This window comes from Myotis brandtii, unplaced genomic scaffold, assembly GCF_000412655.1.
Source record: "Myotis brandtii unplaced genomic scaffold, ASM41265v1 scaffold2927, whole genome shotgun sequence".
NCBI classification, from domain to species: domain Eukaryota; kingdom Metazoa; phylum Chordata; class Mammalia; order Chiroptera; family Vespertilionidae; genus Myotis; species Myotis brandtii.
The window spans coordinates 128,311-154,036 of NW_005361186.1; the positions used below are offsets into that span (position 1 = coordinate 128,311).

The 25,726-nt window shown below is 44.5% G+C and overlaps 1 protein-coding gene across 1 annotated transcript in view; it reads left to right on the top strand.

Moving 5' to 3' along the window:
- HSF2BP (heat shock transcription factor 2 binding protein) overlaps positions 1–19,971 on the top strand; it is a 71,464-nt gene extending 51,493 nt beyond the window's left edge. The window contains exon 8 of the mRNA XM_005869385.2: positions 19,362–19,971. Coding sequence (XP_005869447.1) covers positions 19,362–19,570 — 209 coding nt within the window. The 3' untranslated portion in view covers positions 19,571–19,971. The remainder of the gene's footprint in view (positions 1–19,361) is intronic.
- Positions 19,972–25,726: the final 5,755 nt, after the last annotated feature.

The window sequence follows — 25,726 nt, forward strand, 5'->3', positions numbered from 1 at the left end:
TAGAGACGTTGCCAAAGTACCAGGTGGCCACAATGACTTCAATCCAGAAGCAGCGCAGAAGGCCAGGGAGTGCCTCCTTCCCGCCCCATTTAATCTGGGAAGGTGTGCATTAGAGTTTTGCTTAGTTATGTGCGGTGTACAGGATTTTTCAAAGTCATGTTACAGTGGTATCAGATCACAGCACTCTACGATTGCTATCTCTGTTTTACATGACACAAAAGTGTGCACTAGAGACAGTGCTGAGGGTGATACAGTTCCTAAGCCTGTTGCAGCTTGAATTAGGAGCCACACTGCCTTTCCTCCATGACTTGACTTGGTTGTGTCTGTGTATATTGGACACTGTGGTGCCCCTGTATCTCTTCCTTGTATCTAACTATTCAGGGCTTCACTCTCCCTTTAATGGACTATATGCCTTTGGGAAAGAGATCCTAATCCAGTGGGGACTTTTGTGAAGGGAAAAAAAAGCAAACACACACACACACACACACACACACACACACACACACCCGTGCCCTGATAGTCCAGCGTGGGTCCCCATCTGTAGAGGTTGTAATCTAACTGATTGGGAGTGGGACCCAGGCATCAGGGTTGTCACACCCCTTCAGGTGACTCTCATGTGTAAAACAGGGTCGAGGCAGTCATGACAATCCTATCATTCTGCCAGTGGCTGGTCTTGGGGTCAAAGCTTAAGCCAGTCAGTGCATGGCATTCTTCTGCCCACAGTCATGGTCTGGAGGTGGACACCTGAGCTGAGTGGGTTCATCCAAACTCCACGGATGGTGGGGCGGCTTCTTTCTTGTTGGATATGAACGAGGAAGTGCGCAGCCCCGAATGCTGGTTGCATCTCACTGTGAGTGAGTTGCGTCAGCTTCACAGGTGATGCTGTGGAGGGCAGCGGAGAGAATGGACCCAGTTCTTTGATGACATAAGCCATTGAATGAAGCCCTGTTTCTGGACTTGATGTGAGTAATACATGTTATTACTGCTTAAGCCAGTTTGACTTGGAGTTTTGTACTTTTAGTTGAGGTATTCTGATTCACTGTTTCTATAGTAAATACAACAAAATCTCCAAAATCAGTTTCAGGTTTCTTGATATGCAGAATGAAGGGTTATAAAGTACAGTAGTTGGAGGTAACATCTGCATTTGCTGAAAACATGTCCTGCCAGCATCAACTTACCTGATTTGCTCTTCTTGACAAAATATGAAGGTACAAATGCAAATAGAGAAGCTAACAGAACCCTTTGCGGTGGTTGAGATGTGGAGGGCACAAAAGGAGTGCAGATCTTACATGTTAGTTGTTGGTCTTGAGCAAGTTTGTTGACCAGCTCCCACTCCTCATCTGTAAATGGTGTCAGTGACATATGCTGCAGAGCGGGTACAGAATCTAATTAGTCCATCGACACAGACCCCCCAGCACAGTGCCTGGGCATAGGGCTAGGTTGAGCCACATGAAATTGCCACTATTTGTCCATTTTAGACCTATAAAAATGACAATTTCACATGGTTTAGCTGTAAAATTTCTCTAATAATAGTAGCTGTTCATATCAGTAAGTGAAAATTGGGTACTAGGAACGTGATCAGGATAATTAAAAGCATTATTTTGGCTTCATATAATGTTCAGTGAAAGTTTGTTTTTTAAACAGAATTAGACATCTTTCACTTTGTATGATTTAAAACCTCAGTTAAACGTAATGTACACGTTTAATTTTTAAGACTATGCACAGGTGCTTAATTCTTAGGAATACAGATAATAATTGTGTTATTCTTTAAAAGGTTTTGTATCACCAAGGCAAGGCTTTCATCCATGCGATGTGATAGTAGAGGGTTGCCTTCAACATAATATTCTGTGGAATAGACATGACCAGCTTATTTTTAACCCCTGGTGACCATGTCACATTTCTGTACTGAACCACAGGAGCGAATGAGAATATAGCACATGTACTCTGCACTGTGTGTGTGATGACTGGACTAAAGCCTTTACTTACTGCATTGTGTTTAGTCTTTACAGCTGGTATGTATAAAAACATGAAGATACTAGAGCTTTTCAAGGCCACACGACTAGGCAGTGTGGTGCTTTAGAGGCCTGATTTAAATATGCGGTTGTAGACTAATTTAATGCTGTGAACAATCAAGAAGGCGTTGAACAGATGGCCAACCCCAACTTCTTTTCTGCCTAGATATTGAGGCCACTGAGGTCCATGCCTAGGAGGATTGTCCCACTTCAGATGTTGATATCATTACACATTGTTGGACATGGGAATGTGAAAATGTCTTCTGAGTTATGATTTAAATATCCTTAAGACCTACCACTTTCTCCAATTTGCCCTACTTGTGGCTACTCTTTACAGATAGGAGGAGAGGTGTCTTTAGGGATTTTCTTATTCCACAGCAGGATCCTAACTGTCCACTCCATCCTCTTGAGTCAGTAAGAGAACAGGGTCACTTGACAGCAGAGTATTTACATTTCTTTTGGCCCGAAGAGATTTTTCCCCAAAGTAGAAACGCAGTGCTGTGTGTGAAAGTACTTTTTAAGTGGCAACTTGCTAGTCAAATGTAAGGTATTTTTACCATCATTTCCTTCTGGAAAGAATCAGGCTGTCAGAAAATAGCCAGTACTGCAGTTTGTCTTTCAGTAGTTGGACATCAGCTCCCCAGTCTTGCAGCAGGAAAGATACATTTTCTTAGAGTTCCTAAAGGGAGTCTGTGTGCCGGGTGGAGGGGGGTCTGAGGACCAGGTGGAGAGGGTCTGAGGACAGGTGGAGAGGGGAGTCTGGGACCAGGTGAAGGGGAGTCTGAGGACCCAGGTGGAGGGGAGTCTGAGGACCAGGTGGAGGGGGGAGTCTGAGGACCAGGTGGACGGGGGAGTCTGAGGACCAGGTGGAGAGGGTCTGAGGACCAGGTGGAGGGGGGATTCTGAGGACCAGGTGGAGGGGAGTCTGAGAACCCAGGTGGATGGGGGAGTCTGAGGACCAGGTGGAGGGGAGTCTAGGACCCAGGTGAAGAGTGTAGCTCTCAAAGCAAGTTTATGACTTCTCTGTGGAAATGTGAAGTCTTTGAAATAAGTTGCTTTTATTTTTAGTGTGAAGAGACTGTACTGCAGCACCTAGATTCTAGGTTCTAAAACGACTAGGTGCTCATGAGTCTGAACGAGGCTCTGACCTTTATGGCTGACCGCAGAGGGGAGTCTAGGACCCAGGTGAACAGTGTAGCTCTCAAAGCAAGTTTATGACTTCTCTGTGGAAATGTGAAGTCTTTGAAATAAGTTGCTTTTATTTTTAGTGTGAAGAGACTGTACTGCAGCACCTAGATTCTAGGTTCTAAAACGACTAGGTGCTCATGAGTCTGAACGAGGCTCTGACCTTTATGGCTGACCGCCGCCTGTTACCAGGATTATGATATGAATACATTATAATCTTTGAAAAATACCAAACCCTAGAGGTCCAAAGATTTTTAGTTCCAGTTCTTAAATCAGAAAGAAAATATGAACAGGGTATTTTAAAAGCATAGTGGGAAGTCCATTAGCAGTGAGAAGGGGAGGGAAGGCCTCCCGCTGCTCCTGCCCAGGGCTCTGTCAGTCTGGGCTACAGTTGCTGGCTGGTCTTGCTGGCCCTCCTTAGCCACCATCAGCAGGAAAGCAGCTCCATTTAGCCATGTTCCAGCAGTGCCTAGAGGGCTGAGGGAGGCAAGGAAGGCATTTCCCAGGGGGGAGACCAAGATTAATCCAGCAGGTGCAGGCTTCCTCCTCGAGGCTGCATTACCCTCCCAGCCAGAATGTAACACTGGCATCTTCGAGGGGGTTGGGTGTAGCTTTTATCAGAATTTTAATATATATGTTTTTTAGCCCAAAAAAGGTGGGCGAACCATTGCTCCCAAAGTAAACACCCAGCTCATAGATTTGCTGGATATCTTCAGAGGTGCCAGCCAGTGTGTGGCAACTGACTGATAAGAGGTCAGTGGATTGTTTTTTGTCAAATGTAAGTGCCAAATAGAATCATCAGTAGTTCGAAAGGGCATGGTAAAGTGACTGATGATTTCCAGTGGAAGGCTTGATTGTGGCAGTCTGCTAAGAGACCTGAGGGCTCATGGTCTGGGCCTTCTTCCTCGTTCAGGACCCCGGAATGATCTGGATAATGAAAAGCTGCCTCAGGTCATGCTCACTCAGAGAAACTGAGGCTTATAGAGCAAGAGGCTAATGGAGTAGTGGACCCCGGGAAGGTCATTGCTGGTGATTGCTCTCATCCCCATCCAGAGCACCTTCTTCCTAGTTTCTGACTCCTTAGCGAGCCAAACTACCTGTCACAGAGTTGCCCCCAGAGCATGGGAAGGATGTGCAGAGCATGGAGGCAGATGAGCCCAGAAGCCTGGGAGTCACCCCAGTCTCTTAGCGTGGAGCTTGGCTCCAGTGACAGGCCATGTTCTGCACAGTCCTCAGCAGCCTCCCCAGCACTGCCTCTCTGCGTGCGACCTTATACCATGCTTGAGCCTGACCAGCTTCTCCATTTTTGCATGATCTGCCCACCAGGGTGCCAACCATTACAGTCACACTGTATGTGCCCTATAAGGGCAGACACCGAGTCCTGTTATACTCAGCTTTGACCTGGGGTTTGAGGCTTATCTGTTCCATCAGCATTCGTCTGATGAATGAAAGAACTTTGATCTGGTCTCTGGAGATTGCAGCAGGGTCCACAACACTCTGCTCATATTTTCAGTCAGGTTCCTAATTTATCATTCTAAGTATGGGGTTTTCCTCGTCTCACTCAGAGAAGGGGTGTTATTTACAAGTTCCCGGGGGAACCCACCCCCTGGACTGCACGCTGTCCTGGGCCACTGCACATATGTGAGGCTCATCCTTCCAGCACATGCTGAAGTTTGCTGCGTTCATTCCATCCGTTATGTTGGGCAGCGACTCTCAGAAAATGGTCTTTCTGGAGTCGTGCTAGAAAACGGGGGAGCTGGGATCAAACCCTGCTTTGCTCAACCATGCAAGGATGGGACAGGCGACTTCTGGTGGGCATGTTTTCTCTTCCGTTCACTCAATAATGGATTCACTCATTTATGCCCATTTCTTCTTCAGAATTTATGTTTTCTCCCCTCTCCTTCTGGGACTCCATTGACATGCTTGATATTATCCTACAGGTTACTGGTGCCTTTTGCTTTTCTTTCAGTCTTTTTTCCTGTTCACGTGAGGGCAAAATTCCAGTGAAGAAAATTGTGGAATGGGTAAACTTGATAGTTTCATGTGTTCCTTGGGGTTCTGGCCCTCCTCCTCCTCCTCAGAAAGCATTTAGGAGCAGGCTGTATGTGCTCATCACCCTCTTCACACCCTTCCCCCGCCTCTCCCTACATTGTCCCATCACAGTAAATAAAAACATGTTTGCTGGCACAAACTCTCATACTGGAAACTCAAACCAAAAGGTAATTCTTAGAAAGATCTTTCAGATAAGATGCCTAAATTGTCAGGTTATAGATACGTGATAATCCTTGTGGCTGAAGGAGGCACAACAGCCAGAGTCCTAATAGCTATACTTACTGAGTATCAGCTCTACCTGGCACAAGCTTACATGTGTCACCTAGTGTGCTGTGAGGCTCTGAGATGGGTGTACTTCCCGCTTATGACGAGGAAACTAAGCCTCAGAAAACATGGACACCATACTTGTTAAGGCCAGTTCATCAGAAGCACTGTATTTGGTGTTCATATCGTGGCCCTCCACCTGAGCTTGTGTGTTTTCTCCTAGGCCGTGCTGAATTTATTGTGTTTTCTCCTAAGGGACAGGTAAAGCCCCCACAACTACAAAGTCAGGTAGAGTCTCCTACCACCAAGGGGCGGGGGGTCAGATAGAACCCACCACTGCAATGAGGGCAGGTAGAGCTTGTGTGTTTTCTCCTAGGCCGTGCTGAATTTATAAATTAAACTACATTTAATTTGAAATGTAAAAGTTCTTTGTTGCTTCCATTTAATACATGATACACCCTCCTGAGGATTCTGTGTTTGCCAGTGGTATTTCTGTTACGGTTACTGACATCTGCTTATTTTAATGTATTTTGACATGTGTTGAAGTGGGACTAATTTGGTTGTGATTCAGGCTCTGCATATATATCAGAGCTGACCCATCTGCCACACGAGTGTATTTTAGAAAAGGAGTAAATTCCTCATTGGGCTAAATAACACCTTTTCCACTTCCCTCTGTGTGTGATCTGTTGTCTAAAGTATCGTGTTGAAAAGTTGAGAAGTGATTTTGGAAGGAGGCAAGTGAGGAATCTGTTGCTAGAGTGTAATTCAGAAACAGACGAGCTAACGCAAGAAGCCAAGATGAGGGAGTTTCAGTTTGTAATAGTTGGAGTAATAACTTCTCTTTTGATTTTGGAAAGAAAAAATTAGAAACATAAAATAGACTACTCTGTAAAGTTTCTCTAGTCCATCTCCCAGTCATCTAAGGTAAGATGCATTCTGTTCCCAGACCTTCAGAATCCAACTTGAAACCACTCTCTAGGAGCCTTTCTAGACATCCTGTCCCCAAGTCTGATCATTCCTTTTTCAGAGCCCCATGGTGAATGTTCCAAACAAACTCATATTTGCACTTTCTGATCTGTTGCTTGTTAATGGCCTGGAACTTTTTTTTTTTTTTTAATCTCTAAGTAGGAAAGAGACTAGAGCAGCCATGGGCAAACTACGGCCCACGGGCCGGATTCGGCCCGTTTGAAATGAATAAAACTAAAAAAAAAAAAAAAAGACTGTACCCTTTTATGTAATGATGTTTACTTTGAATTTATATTAGTTCACACAAACACTCCATCCATGCTTTTGTTCCGGCCCTCCGGTCCAGTTTAAGAACCCATTGTGGCCCTCGAGTCAAAAAGTTTGCCCACCCCTTTGGTAGAGACTAGATGTTGTATTTCTTTTGACGCCCACAAAGTACACTTGCAGGGGCTCAACATCCCCTGCACAGACTCTATTGCTGAGCTGAGGGCTCTACCTGCCCTCATTGCAGTGGTGGGTTCTATCTGACCCCCCGCCCCTTGGTGGTAGGAGACTCTACCTGACTTTGTAGTTGTGGGGGCTTTACCTGTCCCTTAGGCGGCTGGTGCATTGGTTAGGGTGTGCTGTGGCTTGGAGTCCACTCGGCAACTCATTTATCACAAGTATTCATTGAGCACTAAGCCCTGTTCTAGGAACTAGAGGTTCAAAAGTGAACAAGACAGAGTCCTTCCCTTGTGGAACTTATATTCAGGTGGAGAGACTTGACAATGAACAGGTAGAATGGCGTGTATCACATAATACAAATAAAGATCTGATCTATCTTTATGCTTACGGCTCAGTAACTGTCTCCTGGTTAGAGACTTAGAACACAGTTTTGTTTGATTTGTGAAGTAGCATGAGGACTCAAGAGTGACCATGCTTTAGGGCAGCGGTTCTCAACCAGTGGGTCGCGACCCCTTTGGGGGTCGAAAGACCCTTTCACAGGGGTCGCCTAAGACCATCGGAAAACACATATATAATTACATATTGTTTTTGTGATTAATCACGATGCTTTAATTATGTGCAATTTGTAACAATGAAATTGGGGGTCACCACAACATGAGGAACTGTATTAAAGGGTCGAGGCATTAGGAAGGTTGAGAACCACTGCTTTAGGGTCTGCTCTTTAGGTATTTGAGTGGAGACTTAAGTGAAGGACAAGCATGCAGAGATCTGGGAGCAGAGCATCATGGGCCAAGGACAGGCAGCTGAGGGCCCTGCAGCAGCCATGGGCAGTGAGAGTATGGGAGTGGGAAAAGCCAGTGTGGCTGTAGAGGACGCTGGCAATGGCAGGAGAGGAGTCAGAGTTGGGCCTGGATCCCTTACGGTCAGTGTACAGCTGAGAAGACTTTGGACAGATCTTTGAGCAGGGCAGGCCCTGGGCTGATGGACTAAGCTCATTATGGTGCTGTTGGGGAGGCCAAAAGGAGTCAAAGGCAGTTGTAAGAGGTTAGCTGAGGAGATGGTGGCAGTGTGACCAGGATCAGCGACGATGATCAAGGTGACCAGATTTAAGGTACACTTTGAAGGGCGAGGCATATGAAGGAGGGAAGTCCAGGGTGGCACTTAGGTTTTGGGGTCAGCGGTTGGTGCTGTTGGGAGTACTGGGGAGGAGCGGTAGGGAGATGGAGTTTGGTTTGGTGAATGTAAAGTTTGAGACCCCTGTTCCACATTCAAAGAGAGGCATAGAGAACATGCGCTCTGAGAGAGGACAGGGCACAGTGTTGGACTCTACAGAGCCCATCTGCTAGTGTCAGCCTGTGACAACAAGAGCACTGCAGGGAGCACTCAGAAGTATTTGTTCACTGTTCCTGTAGTAGAGTGCTAAATTAACTCAAACTGCTGCTCTCACAGGGGGCTTCTGTGGCAATATAACATCGCGAATCTCATCTGTCTTCATGCTTACGGCTCAGTAACTGTCTTCTAGTTAGAGACTTAGAACAACAGTTTTGGTTGATTTGTGAAAATGGATTTTGTTCTTATTTTAATGGGATTTTTTTGATCCAATTAATTTTTCCTCCATCATAGAGAAGTAATTGCAGAGAAATCCTTTGTGTTGTTACTGTCAGGAGTAACATGCATCTTCATTTATACATAGGGGCTGGTTGGTATGGTAATAACCTGAGAGAAATAATCAGATGTCATTGTAGGGGCAAGAACAGTTGCCACCTGGGAAGCATCCATTGATAGCTAAAGAGATTCATAAAGAACATGGCAAAGTAAGAGATTTTCTAAATGCTTGATTGTCACTTGGAACAAGTAGTGTACATGACATGAGTTGGGTTACTTAGATTTTTTTTTCTTTTTTTAAAAAATATTTTATTGATTTTTCACAGAGAGGAATAGAGAGTTAGAAACATCGATGAGAGAGAAATATCAATCAGCTGCCTCCTGCACACTCCCCACTGGGGATGTGCCCACAACCAAGGTACATGCCCTTGACCGGAATCGAACCTGGGACCCTTGAATCTGCAGGCTGACACTCTATCCACTGAGCCAAACCAGTTAGGGCGGATTACTTATATTTTAATTGAGGACACTCTGTGGCTTTAGAGATATTTTTACATTACAGTTTGATGTTCGAGGCACCTTTTTAAAAAATATATATTTTTATTGATTTCAGAGAGGAAGGGAGAGGGATGAGAGAGAATCATTGATCACTTGCCTCCTGCGTGCACCCTACTGGGGATCGAGCCCACAACCTGGGCATGTACCCTTGACTGGAATCGAACACAGGACCCTTTAGTCCACAGGCCGACGCTCTATCCACTGAGCCAAACCGGCTAAGGCAAGGCACCTATTTCTTTAACCTAAAGAAAAAGACCTGCAGGCAACAAAGGAAAAACCAAGTAAATAATTCGTTTCATGGCTGGGTGAGCTGCTGCTGTGATGTGTAGCTTATTTTAAAAGCATGTTAGGTGTTATTTATTTCCAGAATTTGTCCATGGTCAGACTCAGACTTTAGTCTAATAGACAGTCAGCTGAGGCCGACCTATCCCAGGTGCAGAGGTTCCTGCTGCCGGATGTGAACAGCAGCCCTCCTGCCTGCCTGGAAACCAGATGCACATTGTGTGCAGTGGGACTCCCTGTGACGCAGGTGCAGTGTCAGCCAATCTGCAAAGACGTGAGCATCAGGAGTGCACGGCGCTGGATCTGGGTCTCAGAGTTACTGCCTTGTAGCCTGTGTTAAAGAACTTGAAATTTGCAGAGAAGATATATTAATCAGGATTCTCCAGAGAAATAGAACCAATAGAATCTGTGTGTCTATCTGTTTGTCTGTCTGTCCATCCATCCATCCATACATAAGAGGAGATATAACAGGAATTGGCTCATGTGATTATGAAGGCCAAGAAGTCCCCAGGTCTGCCTTCTGCAAAGTGGAGGGGCAGGGAAGCCAGGCATGTCATTCAGTCTAATGCCTGGGACCAGGAGATCTGATGTCTGGAGGCAGGAGCTGACATCACACTCACGCAGAGAAAGTGAATTTGCCCTTCCTCTGCCTTCTTGTTCTGTTCAGGCCTCTAAGGATTGGATGATGTCATCCATACTGGTGAGAGTGATCGTTACTCAGTCTGTGGATTCACCTTCACAGACACACCCAGAAACCATGTTTTCCAGCTCTGTACTTAACCCAGTCCAGTTGACACATGAAATCAACCATCATAGAAGGCAATACTTAAACGAACTAGTTTGAGACAGTATAGAATACTTGATGAGATGATGATAACTAGCATTTCTCAGTGTTGCTCTGTGCTGGGCCTTATCCTGAGCATGTTACATGTGTTTAGCTCACATAATCCCTTCACCAGCCCTGTGAGGCCACTACTCTTGCCACCAGGGATCAAGTGGTGGAGCTGGACCCTGAACCTGGCAATGGGGCCCTGATAGAGCGAGGGAGGGATCCAGGAGAAGAGATGTTAGTGTGGACCCCAGTGGGTGGGCTGGGAGGGCTGACCCCCATGCCAGTCTGTCAGGTTTGGGAGACAGCAGGAGGTCTGTTGGCCTGGAGGTGTGGGAAGGGCTTCTCTGGAAGGACTTTGGCAAATTGTTATTTTTCTTTCTGTCCCCTCCCTGCCTTCTCCCCTTTCTTCCTTTTTCCCTTCCTTCTGTTATCAAAATTAGTAAGTGCACATACTTAGAGAAAAATATATAAAACATAAAAGTGAAGCTGAGAGAATTATCACAAAGGAACATTTTTTAACACCACCCAGACTGAGAAATGATGAGTTGCCAGCACCCTGAAAACCCTTTGCACCCTCCTAGTCACTCTTTCTTCTGCCTATTTCCCATTTTTGAATGTTATCTAAGTGGAATCATGCTTTTGTGTTGGCTTTTCATTCACATTTTGTTTGCAAGGCTCCTCACGGGCTGCCAGTCCCTGGAGACACATTCATTGTCGCACTGCAGGCTGTCTCAGCACTGTGGACATACAGGCAGCATCATTCTCTGTGGTGGGGCCGTCAACGTGCATTGCAGGATGGTAAGCAGCAGCCCTGGCCTCTACTCACTATTGCCAGTAGCACTCCCCAGTTATGACAACCAAAACTGACATTCAGAATATCCCCTGGAGGGTACAGTGCCCACCCGCAGCTGAGACTCACTGCTGTGCAGGATTCCTTTATATCAGCTGGGCCACTTGTCATTCTGATCGCACATTTGGGTTGCTTCTGTCTTACAAATAATGCTGCTCCAAAATTCTGGAACCTGCCTGCATATTTTCCTGTTTGGGGGCACCAATTAGAAATGGAAGTTTGGGATCAATGGAAGTGTATGTCTTCAAACTCTAGTAGCTTATGCTGGGCTGTTCCCAAAGTGGTTGTACCAGGTGTCAATTTTACCAGCAGCATGAATACCTGCTGTTGTAGGCCTCCGTCCTCAGCCAGTCGGCTGGGGTAGATGTTACCTCATTGTGGTTTAATGTTATTTTTCTGATGAGTTCTGTGTATGCTTGGCCTTTTGGATACCCTCTTTTGTCAAGTCCTATTCTACTCCTACTACTTTTCTGTTAGGCTGTCTGACTTATTAATTTTTACATTCTGGAACAGGGTCTCAGTTGGTTTTGTAAAAGTTGCACATATATTTTACCACTCCGTGTCTTGCTTTATTTCTCTTAGTGGTGACTTTTGATAAGTCAGAAGTTCTCTATCATCTGGGAGCCTTCTTTTTCTGCTTTTCACATTTAGTTGCCATATCTCCCTGACACGTGGTATGCTGTGTGGTAGGGATCAAGTTTAATTTTCTTTCCATATGGATATCTGCAGGCCAGCACATTTATGGGCAGGATTGTCCTTTCCCCAGGCTGCTCAGAGTGGCCTTTGTCCTTTAATAGCATTCCTCACGTGCTTGGGCTCTCCATTCCAGCCCCATCACTTTGCATTACCACATCGTCTCTTTTAGAGACATACAGGCACTTTCTCTTATCTTAATTTTCTTCAAGGATGCCTTTGCTATTGTTGGCTCCTTTCCATGTAATTTTTAGAATCTGTATGTAAAACTCCACAAAGGAAGCTGTTTTGATTTTGATTGAAATTGCATCTGTAGATTAGTTTCAAAAACTGAAATCTTTACAGTGTTGAGACTTTAGTACATGACATGATATATCTCCTCACTGATTAGATCTTTCTCTCAATAGTATATTGTTTTCTGCATAGAGATCTTGACTATCTTTCATTAGATTTACTCCTAGCAGCAGTGTTTTCTTCTTTTCAATTCCGTAATTCCTTTGTTCTCTGTCACTGGACACTCTTAATTCACTCAAAAGATCTTTATGATTTGCCCCTACTATGTGCAGGCACAGTTCCTAGCACTGGGGATACAGCAGCGAGCCAAACAGTTTCAAGCCCTTGCCTTCATGGAGCTGGTGAGTGAAGAGAGACAGTAGAGAAAATAAATAAGAAAACATACAGTGTGTTTTATGATCTTTAATGCTACTGAGAAAAAAGGCAGGGAAGGGGAATAGGAGGCAGTGTTTGCTCTTGGTTTTATTTTAAGATGTTCATGGAAGGCTACTGAGCAGCTGACTTCCACACAAAGACCTGAAGGCAGTGGGACATTGGCTCCAGGGTTTCTAGGGAAGCATGTTGCCCGGGGGGTGGGCAGTGCGAGAGTTCTGCGGTGGGGGTGGCGCTGCTCTGTTGGAAGAGCAGCAGAGGCCTGTGTGGTGAGAATGGGCTGCTGGTGGAGAGCGGGGGTGAAGGTTTGTTCTGTGTAGTTTGGAAATGCTATTTATGGAATGCAGCTATGTGCGCAGCGTCTCGATAGACACACTGATGTGTCTCCTTATTCAGTCTCTACAGTAACCATGTAGACGATTAAACATTCAGTCTACACGTGAGAAAACAAAGGCTGGCTTTGCTAAAGTGACGGTGGGGAGATGTCAGGTTACATACTTCACCCCTGTAAGATACTTTGTCATGGAGATGAACTCGCAGCTCACTTCATATTTCAGTTTATGCATTTAATGCAGTAATTTAGAAAACAAGGATGGTTACCTTGATAAGTAAAGTTAGACCGTTTGTTTTAATTTTAAGAATGACTGAGAACAGAAAGGCCCTGTGAGCATGTGTGAGAGTGTGTCTGAGCTGTGCCTTAGGGAGCCAGGTCAGCTGTCAGGAAATCCTGAGCTTTGTCAAGTTTTCTTTGTGTCAGTGTGAGTGCCTTTTGAGAAATGTGGCATGTGGAGTCAGTGCCTGTGACAAGAGCTATCACAGTGCCATCTCCTTGTCTTCTAGTCCTTAGTAAGCCACAGCTTAATTCCCAGAGTGCCTTTTTTCCTGTCCCATGTTTTCCTCCCCAGTGGGGGTGGTGTGGGGTAGACGGAAGCACCTGTCACCATCTAGGGAACTCGTGTCTAAGAGCCCCGTTTGGGACCCATAGAGCTAAGTCAGTGGTGGTGAGTGTGTGTCTGGAGAATAGGAAGGGGCGTGAGGGGTGGTGGGCGAGAGGGTCTGGGACAGACACCAGTCACTGAGAGTGCAGAGCTGAGGAGGATGTCACCCAGAGGAGTTCTTTGATCAGCTTGTTAAAATTGCATTACTGGTTTATAATTGTTGGTGCCCTGTTAGCATAGCTTCTCTTCCCCTCACATCTTCTCCCCACTCCCAAATGACTAAATCTAATACAGATATTCACAAAGAAATCTGTCTACTTACTGTTTGGGAAGAGACATATATGACACATTGATTCCGTGTCCATCCAAACTTTTAGTAGGACACTTTGTGAGAATACCCCCAAATGTCAAGAGGGGACTAAATTTATAAAAAATATAGGAAAACAACAAGCAGAACATTATTTTATTTGATTTGATTTGCCAGAGCTTTAATAATGAAATAGTGCTTTTTGAAAAAATGTGTGGTTCTATGTACGTTTTTCAAGAACAGGCAAAACTAAGCGGTGGTGATAGAAATCAGGACATCAGTTGCTGGTAGGTAAGGACTGGCTGGAAGGGAAGACCGTGAGGGAGCTTTGCAGTACCAAAGTGTTCTCGATCTTGTTGGGATTGTTTTTTTCATGGATGTGTACATCTGTCAGAACTTTTTGAATTGTACATAAGATTTGTGCACATACCATAACATCCAACCACTTACAGTGCATGATTCATTAGTTTTTAGGGTAATCAGAGTTGTGCAACCATCATCACCATCATCTAAGTTAAGAATGTTTTCATCACTACCATGGAAACCCCCATACCCCTTAGCCATCACTCCCCATTATTTTTTCCACCCAGCCTTTGGAAACCATTAATCTGTTTTCTGTCTCTATGGATTTACCTATTTGGGGCAATTCATAAAATTGAAATTTTATAATATGTAGCTTTTTATGTTTGGCTTCTTTCATTTAGCATGTATTCAAGGATTATCCATTCCTTCTCATTACTGAATAGTATTCCATTGTATAGATGTACTGCATTTTGTTTATCCATTCATCACTTAGATACTTGTGTTGTTTCCACTTTTAGACTGGGTAAATTGTCAAGTTAAAACTTGGTAAATGCAGGTTGCTGGGTGGTGAGCTGTGGTTCAACAATGGATCACAAGGGGAATTGAAAAAGAGTTTATTAGTCACAGGTCCTGGATGAGGTACCCTACACGCCTGGAGGGGCCACACCGGGAGGTCAGGGCAGAGTGCACACAGGGAGCAGGACCTGGGGCTCATTCATGCCTTTATTAGGGTCTGTGGGTGGAGTGCTTTGAGGTTCCTAGACTAAGACTGGATTCGTCAATTCCAACCAAAAGAGTGGGGTTTGGGTAAGCCCCACAAAGGTCTTACCTAAGGGGCACGTAGGGGAAGCCGCTGGGAGGCAGGGGAGACTGTTGGTCTTAGGATACTGGAGAAATTGTATCAGGACATATGTTTACTTGTGACTTTCTGGGCTGTTATCTAGGACATACCTTGCATGAGGGCCAGTGTTAGTTTAGGGCCCCGCTGGGCCAAACAAAAGGGAAGGTGAGGCAGTAATACCACGGAATAGCTGAGCTACACTCTCAACAGGCTGTTACTGATAAATGCGTCTATGAACATTCCTGTATGAGTTTCTGTGTGACCCGCCATTCTTTTACAGTAGGTCTGTAGCAGCTTCTCTTAATTTTTCTTCAACAGAGAATGTCTTGAATTCCCCTTCATTTCTGAAGGACATATTCCCTAAGTAAAGAATTCTGAGTTGACAATTCTTTTGCTTCAACTAGTGACTCAAAATATTGAGTCACTTGCTTCTGACCTCCTTGGTTTCTGATGAGAAATCTAGTATCATTAAATTGTTTTTCTCCCATAAATGAGGTGTCATTTCTCTCTTGCTGCTTTCAAGACTTTGTCTTTAGTTTTCAGAAGTTTGGCTGTGATGTGTCTTGGCACATATTTCTTAAGGTCTATCCTGTTTGGCGTTTGCTCAGCTTATTGGATCTGTAGGTTTGTATCTGTTGCCAAATAGAGTAAAATCTCAGCCATTATTTCTTGGAGTATTTTCCAGCCCTGCTGACTTTCCCTCTCTTTCCAGAATTGCAAAGACATGAGTGTTTGATTTTTGTCATAGTCCCACTGGACACAGAGGCTCTGTTTTTCCCTGTCATTCAGATTGGGTAATTTCTATTGTCCCATCTTCCAGTTCACTGATTCTTTTCTCCGGCTCCTCCATTCTGTCTCCATCAAGTTTTTAATTTCAGTTATTGTATTTTTCAGTTATAATGTTTCCATTTTGTTCTTTATGTCTTCTATTTCTTTGCTGAGACTTTCTATTTTTTCATCTGTTTCCAGCATGTTGAGAATTTTTGTGGAGGCTCTTGAAAACTCCTGTCAAGTAATCCTGACATCTGTGTCATGTCTGTGTTGGTGAATGCCTTTCTCAGTCAAGTTGCTTTACCCATTTCTAAACCCAAAATTGAGCCATCTGTGGGGATGTTCTCAGTCTCAAGTAATTAGGTTTTCCGTGGTTGTTTTAAAAGAGAAATTGTGTCATTATAACTCAGCATTTGTTAATCTGTGGCCCAAATGGACCTGAGTTCCATGTTATTCTCCCCCTGTACAGTTTGGGTGCTTATATTACAAGCCATTTGCCCTTTCCCTTAGTCTGTGTTCCCTTCCAGTGCTGTCACTGAACTGTTTCCTTATGATGATGTCACCGTGAAGTTGTTCCTGTAGGGCTGCACCCTTGACTGCGTGTGTCTCATTTATGACCTCCAGTGGCTTGTTTTACTTGGCCCTTTTTAACGGGCTACACTGCTGTCTCTGCAGCTTGCCTAATTATTTTATTTGTTCAGAAATTTCCTTCTCATTTATATTACATCAGCCTTGACCACATAAAATACAATCTTCTCATTCATTCAGCAGATATTTGTTGTGTTGGAGATAGAGTGATGGGCAAGACAGACAGGTCTTTGCTTTCCTGTAGCTTTTCAGTCGGGGAGGAGAGAAGATAACTCCATAGAACAGCCATGGGCAAACTACGGCCCGCGGGCCGGATCCGGCCCGTTTGAAATGAATAAAACTAAAAAAAAAAAAAAGACCGTACCCTTTTATGTAATGATGTTTACTTTGAATTTATATTAGTTCACACAAACACTCCATCCATGCTTTTGTTCCGGCCCTCCGGTCCAGTTTAAGAACCCATTGTGGCCCTCGAGTCAAAAAGTTTGCCCACCCCTGCCATAGAATAATTGGTATTCAGAGAATTAAGACAGGGTGATGGGTGACAGGGTAATTTCATTGGTGGTAAGGGAATGACTCTCTGAAGAGAGAATATTTAAGCTGAAATTGATTCTTTTTTTTGTAGTTTCCATCTCTCTGTTTACATTGTTCTTCTGTTCTTGCATTAGAGCCTGTTATGAGCTGAATTGTTGAAAATTCGTATGCTAAAGCCCTAACCTACCTAGTATCTCTGATTGTATTTGGAACTAGGGCCTCTAAAAAAGCAATTAAGTTAAAATGATGCCTTTACAGTGAATCCTAATCCAATCTGACAGGTGTTCTTACAAGAAGAGATTAGGACATAGGAGAGACACCAGGCATGTGTGAGGACAGAGAAAAGGCCATCTGTAGGACAAGGCCTTAGGGAAACCCACCTTGCTGACACCTTGATCTTGAACTATCAGCCTTCAGAATTGTGAGAAAATATATTTCTATTGTGTAAGCCACCTTGTCTGTACTATTTTGTTTTGGCAGCTGATTAATACAGAGCCCTAAGCATCCTAATTATAGTTATTTTATTTTTAAATATATTTTTATTGATTTTAGAGAAGAAGGGAGAAGGAAAGACAGAAACATCAGTGATGAGTGAGAATCATTGATCAGCTGCCTCCTGCACACCCCCCACTGGGGATGTGCCCGCAATATGCCCTGACCAGGAATTGAACTGTGACCTCCTGGTTCATAGGTTGACTCTCAACCACTGAGCCACGCTGGCCAGGCCAAATCACCCTATATAATAAAAGGCTAATATGCAAATCAACTGAACGGCAGAACGACTGGTTGCTATGATGCACACTGACCACCAGGGGGAAGACGCTCAATGCAGGAGCTGCCCCTGGTGGTCAGTGTGCTCCCACAGGGGGAGCGCAGCTCAGCCAGAAGCCCTGAGCTGGGCTCACGGCTGATGAGCGCAGCGATGATGGCAGGAGCCTCTCCCGCCTCTGTGGCAGTCGGACATCCCCCAAGGGCTCCCGCACTGCAAGAGGGCACAGGCTGAGCTGAGGGAACCCCTCCTTGAGTACACGAATTTTGTGCACTGGGCCTCTAGCAGTTATTTTAAATTCCCTGTCTGATAATTCCAAAATCTCTGTCTTATCTGAGTGTGGTTCTGATGCCTGGTTTGTCTCTTTAGACTGTGCTTTTTCCTTTTAGTGTGCCTTGTAATTTTTGGTTGAAGGATAGACATTATTTACTGGGTAAATAGGACTTCCGTGTGTGGTTTTATGTTAATCTGGCTAGGGGTTGGGCTGTGTTCTATGGAGGCTCCAGGGGCTTCATATTTCAGTTGTTCTCACCATTTCCCCTGTTTCCTTTGGGTTTCCCTAAGAATTCCTCCTTAGATAGAGTCTGTGCCTTTCAGTCTCCCAGCTATCATCCTTTGTTTTTGTAGTTCCTGTAATTCTTGTTGTGTGAAGAGACTTTAGTCTCTTCTGGAAAAAAAAAAAAGTTTGTCATGGGAAGCAACCTAGATGTATTTCAGAACGGTTACTCCTCATTGCCCTCTGCCAGACCATGTGAGAACCTTTTGGGGTTCTTGGAGATCAAACCCACAAGAATGTGGAGGCCCCCCTAAGATTGCCACATCCCCAGAAGTTTCTTACTATCGTGGTATTCCACACCCAGCTTCCAGCAGTTTGTCAAAATGATCATTTACATGTTCCTATCCATTTAGGCTCCAGTGGTTTCTGTTCTAGGAAAACTGATGTTGGCTGTCATTACCCTGCAACCTCATTTCAAGAAAAGTCTTTGATTCTCAGTTTATTCCTCTTTTCTTGTTATATGGGTGGGGTGACAGTTTCCAAGCTCTTTACCTATTGGAGTTGAAACTGGACATCCCTGCCCTGCCCAGGGTGCAGTAGGGCTCTCTTTTCTCCTGCCCGAGCCCAGCAGTCCTTACGATGCCCCAAGGGCTCTGATTCAATAGGGAAAACCCTGGGTGGGCCTTGGTATTGTGGCAGGTCCCAGTGAAGGTTTGCTTAGTCCACTCTTTCCATTCACGTACTTAAAAGGCTTTTTAAGAACAGTGCTAAGAAAGAGGTACTGATTTTGAACCCGGTTCCAGTTACAGTATCCAATCAAGAAGTAAAGGCTCCAGGTAGGGAGAAATGATAAGGAGAGCTGGGTCCACCTGGTTAAGGGTAAAACTCTGTGTTGGACTGTTGTTTCAGTCTAGCTTTTTAAATGGTTGCTACAATATATGCAGGGCTACTAGGTTCTGTACTTCATGTGGGAAAAGTGGAATACAATGTGAGTGCTGTGGCCTGTGACTCTGGAACTCAGTGTCCTGCACAGATGCCACATCCATATGTGGTTTCTGAGGGATTTGCTGCAGTGAAAGTGTAATAATACCTTTGAAAACAGTGTTGCAAGTGGATAGAATTACCGTCAACAACATGAAAAGCCCTCGTATTTTTCAGCATTTTAAAGTTATGTGGTTGTAATATTTGAAGACGGGATATTACTAAATAGATGACAATTGAGGTTTTTCATGCTGCTCTTATGAACTAAGTTTTTACATCAAGAATTGATGCAATTTCTAGTTCAGCTCATAATTTTCAAAACTGTCAAATCTGTTATTCAGAAAATTCAAGAACCCTTGAGGGTTAGATTCTACCTCAAGATTAGGAGTTTCATTCTAACCAGAGTGTTACCTCTTGCCCCTAGATCCAGACGCAGAGGTGTGTCTTCATGTTTTGCGACTTGTCCAGTCAGTGGTTCTGGAGCCAGAAGTCTTCTCCAAGTTGGCCTCTGAGCTCCGGAGCTCCCTGCCCCTGCAGCGCATCCTGGCCATGTCCAAGAGCCGCAACCCTCGCCTGCAGGCCGTGGCCCAGGAGCTTCTGGACGACCTCCGAGCTCTGGAGTGTGATGCGTAGGCATGTCCCTCCTCCTTCCCAGGTCCCCACTTGGTGTTCTGAACCATCACCGAGGGCCATGTGTTAGAGATGGCCAGATGTTCTTGACTAGAGATGGACGTGAATGAATATGTATCCACACACCTCCCCCCTGGAAGTGAAGGTACTTGTGGATGGTGAGTTAAGGGAGCCCGAGAAAGAACCCATCCTGTCGCAGCAGCCATGTCAGCTGTGCTGGCTTCTTAGAGGGCTCCTGCTGCTCAGGGGACTTTCTGAGACTGTGAGTCCCCCCAAAATGGGAGATGAAGTAACCACCAGCCCTGAGATACATTTAATTGAAAAACAATTCATTCTTTCTCTAGTAATTATAACTAATGCCCCAAATGCAAGTTTACCTTTAAACCTTTTGGTGACTTGCTAGTTCACATGCCATTGGACATTTTAGTTCTATATTTTTGTGCCTTTTTTATTTTTGAATAAAGAAAGTCAGAAGAGTCATTGATGTGCTTCAACTATTGTTTTTTGAAATATTACAAACTTGAATTGGGAAGCTGTATCTGACAATGATCGGTAGGAAAACTCTCTTACATTGTTCTGGGTCCTTTATAAACTCAGAATAAAGTCCACTGTTTCATATAACAAATACCATGAAAAGGGCCTCCTGGATTGGAACACATGCCGTGTAATGATGTACACTAGTGTGTACCAGAGTCCCCGCACCACAGGTTTCCTTCTCGTCTGCATCTAGGCCACTGGCAAGAACAAAGGAGGATGCACTTCACTTCCCATAGACACCACCACGTGTGAGAGTGGGAGTGCATCTGTATCACTCCTTAAGGTCACGTCAGGGAACGTGTTCACACCTCTCTTCTGGTGCTGCTGCCTTCAGCATGACGCTGTGGCTGTGGGCTCCGGGTGTCCTGTGTGAGCAAAAACCCATGCAGGTGCCCCTTACCATGGCAGCCTCAGATAGGTTTATAAGCAGTTTCTACTGTGTGGCATTTTAGGATAATTTCATTTTTCTTTTAAGTAGACTTTTGTAGGCAATGTGTGGTTTATGGCTGAGGCTGAATGAAGGAGCTTAAGGGAAGGCACAGTTGCTTGAATTTCACGAGCCAGCATATTGTGAAACATTAGCTCATCAGAGCCAGAGAAAAGTTGTAAAAAGCAATTTAAAATTCATGGAGGCAGAAATTGGTCCATCTGTGCTGCATGGGCCTGATTATTGGTGAATAAAATTGAGGATGTGTTTTTGTACGTTTTCTAGCATGGTATCATTTCCTTTTTGATTGTTTGATAAGGTAATGGGAGCTAACTTATGTAATTAGTTTGTGCTGCCTCTAGACACAGGATTTTTTCTTGCTGAAGTGGGGTCAGTGGCGTATGGAGAGAAATGACACTGGGCCCAACCTGTGAATGTTTGTAGTTTAGCTAGTTAGTAGATAGATGAGATTAAGAAGGAAGTGCTAAGGATAGCAGAGTTCTTACTGAAAACTCCTACATGAAGGAACATGACAAATACATGTTTTGAATGTATATCTCAGGAAAAGTACTTAAGGTCAGTTTCAAGGAGTGACTAGCCTTTCTAATATTCTGTTTTCGTGTAAGGGTCAAGGAGAAAGCATGGATTCTTTAAATGTTTTTGCATCCAGAGATCTAAAGAAATGCAGTTTAAAAAGTATGTGCAGGTACTTGACAGTGTTTGAGGTCTCTGATGAATTTTAAAACCAGAAACAAAAGCAGTACAATGGTACATGTATTTTTAAAATTTAATTTTTTAAAAATTGCTCTTATATTTAAGTTAAGGAACTCTTCTCTCTGTGGTGCGGTCAGCTTTTGTATAAAGGTGTGAAACCTGCCAGGCCTGCAGTGAGACTACTCCTCCCAGGCCCTGCCCCTCACAGGTGGTCTGAGCAGGCCTCTTGTTCCCAATCGAATCTGTTACCTGTGGGGTCTGGAAGGAGAGGACCCTCGTGGATGGCTCTGGTTCTGTCTGCTCATGGCATGAATTGGGAGAAGCCTAATGTTGTAAGGAGTTCTCATCCAGATATTTATATAGCCCTGTGTTTTCACTTATTCCACTTGGCACTCTGAAATTGGAGTACCAACCAAGCACCACAAGTCTGGGACCTGAGGAAATTGGCGCCCGAGGCTGGAAGTCAGATCATAGTTAAGGAAGGGTTCAGGAAAAGTTGTAGATGTGCCCATTACACTGCTTCTGTCAGACCTCCCATTAGCTGTATTACCATGACATCAGTATGAATGGAAATGGTTGATAAAGACTTTCATAGACTTAACCAGTTTCCTTAGAAGTCCTGCAGGTGAATTTCCTTTATTTTGTGCGTATGTGTGATGTATGTACTTAGACTACTTGGGAAGGACTTCTCTGACCAGTGTAGGGTCTCAGTGGGGATCCTGGTAGAGTGTAGGACACAGTGTAGTATACAGCATCCTGTAGGGGGTGTGCAAGCTCAGAAGGTGGAGTGAATAAATACATTAAAAAGTCTGGATATGGCCCTAACTGGTTTGGCTCAGTTGATAGAGCGTTGGCCTGCGGACTGAGGGGTCCCGGGTTTGATTCCAGTTGGGGGCATGTACCTTGGTTGCGGGCACATCCCCAGTGGGAGGTGTGCAGGGCGGGCACATCCCCAGTGGGTGTGCAGGAGGCAGCTGATCGATGTTTCTCTCTCATCGATGCTTCAAACTCTCTGTGCCTCTCCCTTCCTCTCTGTAAAAAATCAAAATATATAAAAAGAAAAAAAAGTCTGGCTACTTTCCAAGTCCAGGCTCAGGTGGGGAGGAGAAGAGACAACTGGTATACCTCTGTCTTCACAGGGCTCATCTTGAAAGTTGCTGGCCGTCTCCCTGCCCTGAAAGGAGCCCACATAAATGTGTCTTCAGATGAAGAATAAAACATGGAATAAGGAGGCCTTTGAATGTTGCTAGTGTGTGTGACAAAATGACTATTGTTAGTTTTTTGTTATTTGTAGTTTTCCGGCTTTTTAAAAATGTGGTAAAATTTACCACATAAACATAAATGGTAAACATAAAATTGACCTTTTTAACTGTTTTTAAGTGTAGAATTCAGTGGCATTAAATACATTCACAGTATTGTGTTACTATTACCACTATCTATTTCCAGAACTTTTTATCAGACCAAACAAAAACTCCGTACCCATTAAACAATAACTCCTGTTCCTCCACTGCCTCCCTCCCAGTCTTGGTATCCTCTGTTCTACTCTGTCTCTATGAATTCGACTACTCTACATACCTCATATAAGTGCAATCATAAAGTATTTGTCTATCTCAATCTGGCTTATCTCACTTAATGTAATGTCTTCAAGGTTCATTCATGTCATATAGCATGATATTTGTCTATCTCAATCTGGCTTATCTCAGTGTAATGTCTTCAAGGTTCATTCATGTCATATAGCATGTGTCATACTTTATTCTTTTTTAAAAAATACATGTTTTTAATTTATTTCTGAGAGGAAGGGAGAGGGAAAGGGAGATAGAAATATCAATGATGAGAGAGAATCATTGATCGGCTGCCTCCTACACCTCCCCTATTGGGGATCGAGTCTGCAACCTGGGCATGTGCCCTGACTGGGAATTGAACCAGGGACCTCTTGCTTCACAGGTCAACACTCAACCAACTGAGCCATGCTGGCTGGGCAGAACTTTATTCTTCCTATGAGTGAATAATATTGCATTGTACTTGTATACCACAGTGTGTTTATATCTTTCTATTCACCTGTTGATGGACACTTGGGTTGCTCCCATCTTTTGGTGGTTGTGAGTAATGCTGCAGCTTTGGGGTGTATACCTAAATGAGAAATTGCTGTATCATATGCTGTAGTTCTGTGTGTGTCACTGTTAGAGAAACTGCCAAATTGTTGTCTACAGCGGCTGTGCCATTTTACATTCTCACCAGTAGCAGTGCACGGGGGGTTGAAATTCTCCACCTCCTCACCACACTTGTAGTTTTCTGTTTTTGATCATAGCCGTCCTAGTAGGATATTCTGATTTATCTAACCTGCTATTGATTCCTTCTTGTATATTCTTCACTTCAGATATTGTATTCTTCATTTCTTGACTGGTTCTTTGTTATGGTTTCTATGTCCTTTTTATTTTTTAAATTTTTTTGTTAATCCTCACCCAAGGATATTTTTTCCATTGATTTTTAGAGAGAATGGAAGGGCAGGGGGGAGAAAGATCAATGTGACAGAGACATATTGATTGGTTGCCTCCCACACATGTCTCAACCAGGCCAGGAATAGGACCTGCAACCTAGGTATGTGCCCTTGACCGGGAATCAAACCTATGACCCTTGAGTGTGTGCAGGCCAGTGCTCTAACCACTAAACACACCAGCCAGGATTCTATGTCTTTTTAATATGTAATATCACTAAGTTCTCACTGAGATCATCAGTTCTCTTCCTAAGGCCCTTGGGCATTCTTATAACCATTGTTTTAAACACTGCATCTGGTATCTTGGTTGCTTCCATTTCATTTAATTCTTTTTCTGGGGATTTCTCTTGTTCTCTCTTTGGGTCATACTGTCAAACCTTGTTCCTCGAATGTTTCCCATCTCAATTCAGTTCTTTTCAAGTTGTTCACAGAAAAAAATGTCTCTGTTGTTGAACCAAACTTCAGTTTTGGAACTGACAACCCTTTCAAGCTGGTACCTGGGCATGACAAAAAAGCATCTCTAGGCTACAAAGGAGAGAACTGAGCTCAGCAGGGCTGGGCTACTGGGACTTCAGGGCAGATCCTCTCCAAAGCTACACAGTTCATTCACTGTCTGAGTCTCCACCAAGAGCTTCTGCAGAAAAAGAGCAGCCCAAAGGTTCCTGCTGGGTGCAGCCAGCAGACCCCCTGCAGGAGCCAAGTATGGCAGAGTGGTGTCGCCTGTAGTTGGAGGACAGGGCAATGCACTCCCCAGGCTGGTGCTGTAACAATCGTAGTGCTCGACCCTGGGAAGGTGGTGTCTGGGTCTCTAACAGACTCTCTTCTCTCCCAGGCAGACTGAACCCTCAGATTTTCAGCATTAAGTGCTACAGGCTTCCCTTCCTGTCTCTATTGCCCTGCCCTGGGCATCCCTGCAGGGGGCTGAGATCCCATGCTCTTGGGGGAGAGGAGTTTTGCAGCCAAGATATCCCTCCAGCTTTTCAGCCAGGGCCAGCCCTTTCCATGTCACTACCCTTCTTACCAGTCTTTATGTGGCTTCTTCTGTAAATCCTTGGTTATAATATACCAGTACAGCTAGCCTTCAGTTGGTTATTCAGGCTGATCGCTCTATATGTTAGCTGTGATTTCGGTGTGGCACTGGGAGCAGGTGAGTGCAGCTTCCACTTACTCTTGAAATGCCCTTGCTTTTTGCTTGACTCAGACCCTGAGAACAGTGGTTCCTAGCTGTCGTGCAGTCATGGAGCACTTGGACAACCTGATAAACTTCTTTTCACTAAATGCACTTAAGCACATGGGCCATTTCCTGTACGGTTTCTGTGGTAAGGATTCAACGCTTATTGAATTTGTATGGCCTAGTGCAGTGCCAGGCACGTAGCCAGGCACTCAGGCAGGAAAAGCATTTAGTAGTGTCGTGATTCCTGTGACATTGGAAGGTCTCCCACACTGACGTCAGCCCTGTAGCTGGACAGGAAGCGTTTAGTGTCCTGGTGGGGGTCAGGGCCTGTGTCTGATTTGCACCAGCTCAGTCCTCACGGCCACTTTCTGCAGGTGAGGGGGTGAGCCTAGAGATGTTAAGCTGCCCACCCGAGTGGCAGAGCTGCAATTTGAACCTGTGTCCCTATTTAGTAGCTCTTAATCACAATGTGACATCACTGGGTATGTGTCTATCTTCACCTTGGGCACTTGTTCTCCAGACGAGGGTCTGGTCCTGTTCTTGGGCCTTCACAGTTCTGGTGACTAGTGGTTTAAATTCCCCTGGCACCCTCTTTGGCCAGCATGCCCTGGGTTCCACCAGCAGGTCTATGGGATCATAGAGGGAGGGAGAGGAGGCAGAGGACGGTGGCCAGACATCCACCATTTAACCCTCTGTCCACCCCAAGTGATATTTAGACAGCATGTGTTGGTCATGACAGGCTCCCGTGGCTGCCTGATCACATGATAACTTAGGAAGGTAGGGGAAATGTAGATTAGTCATTAATATTAAAAA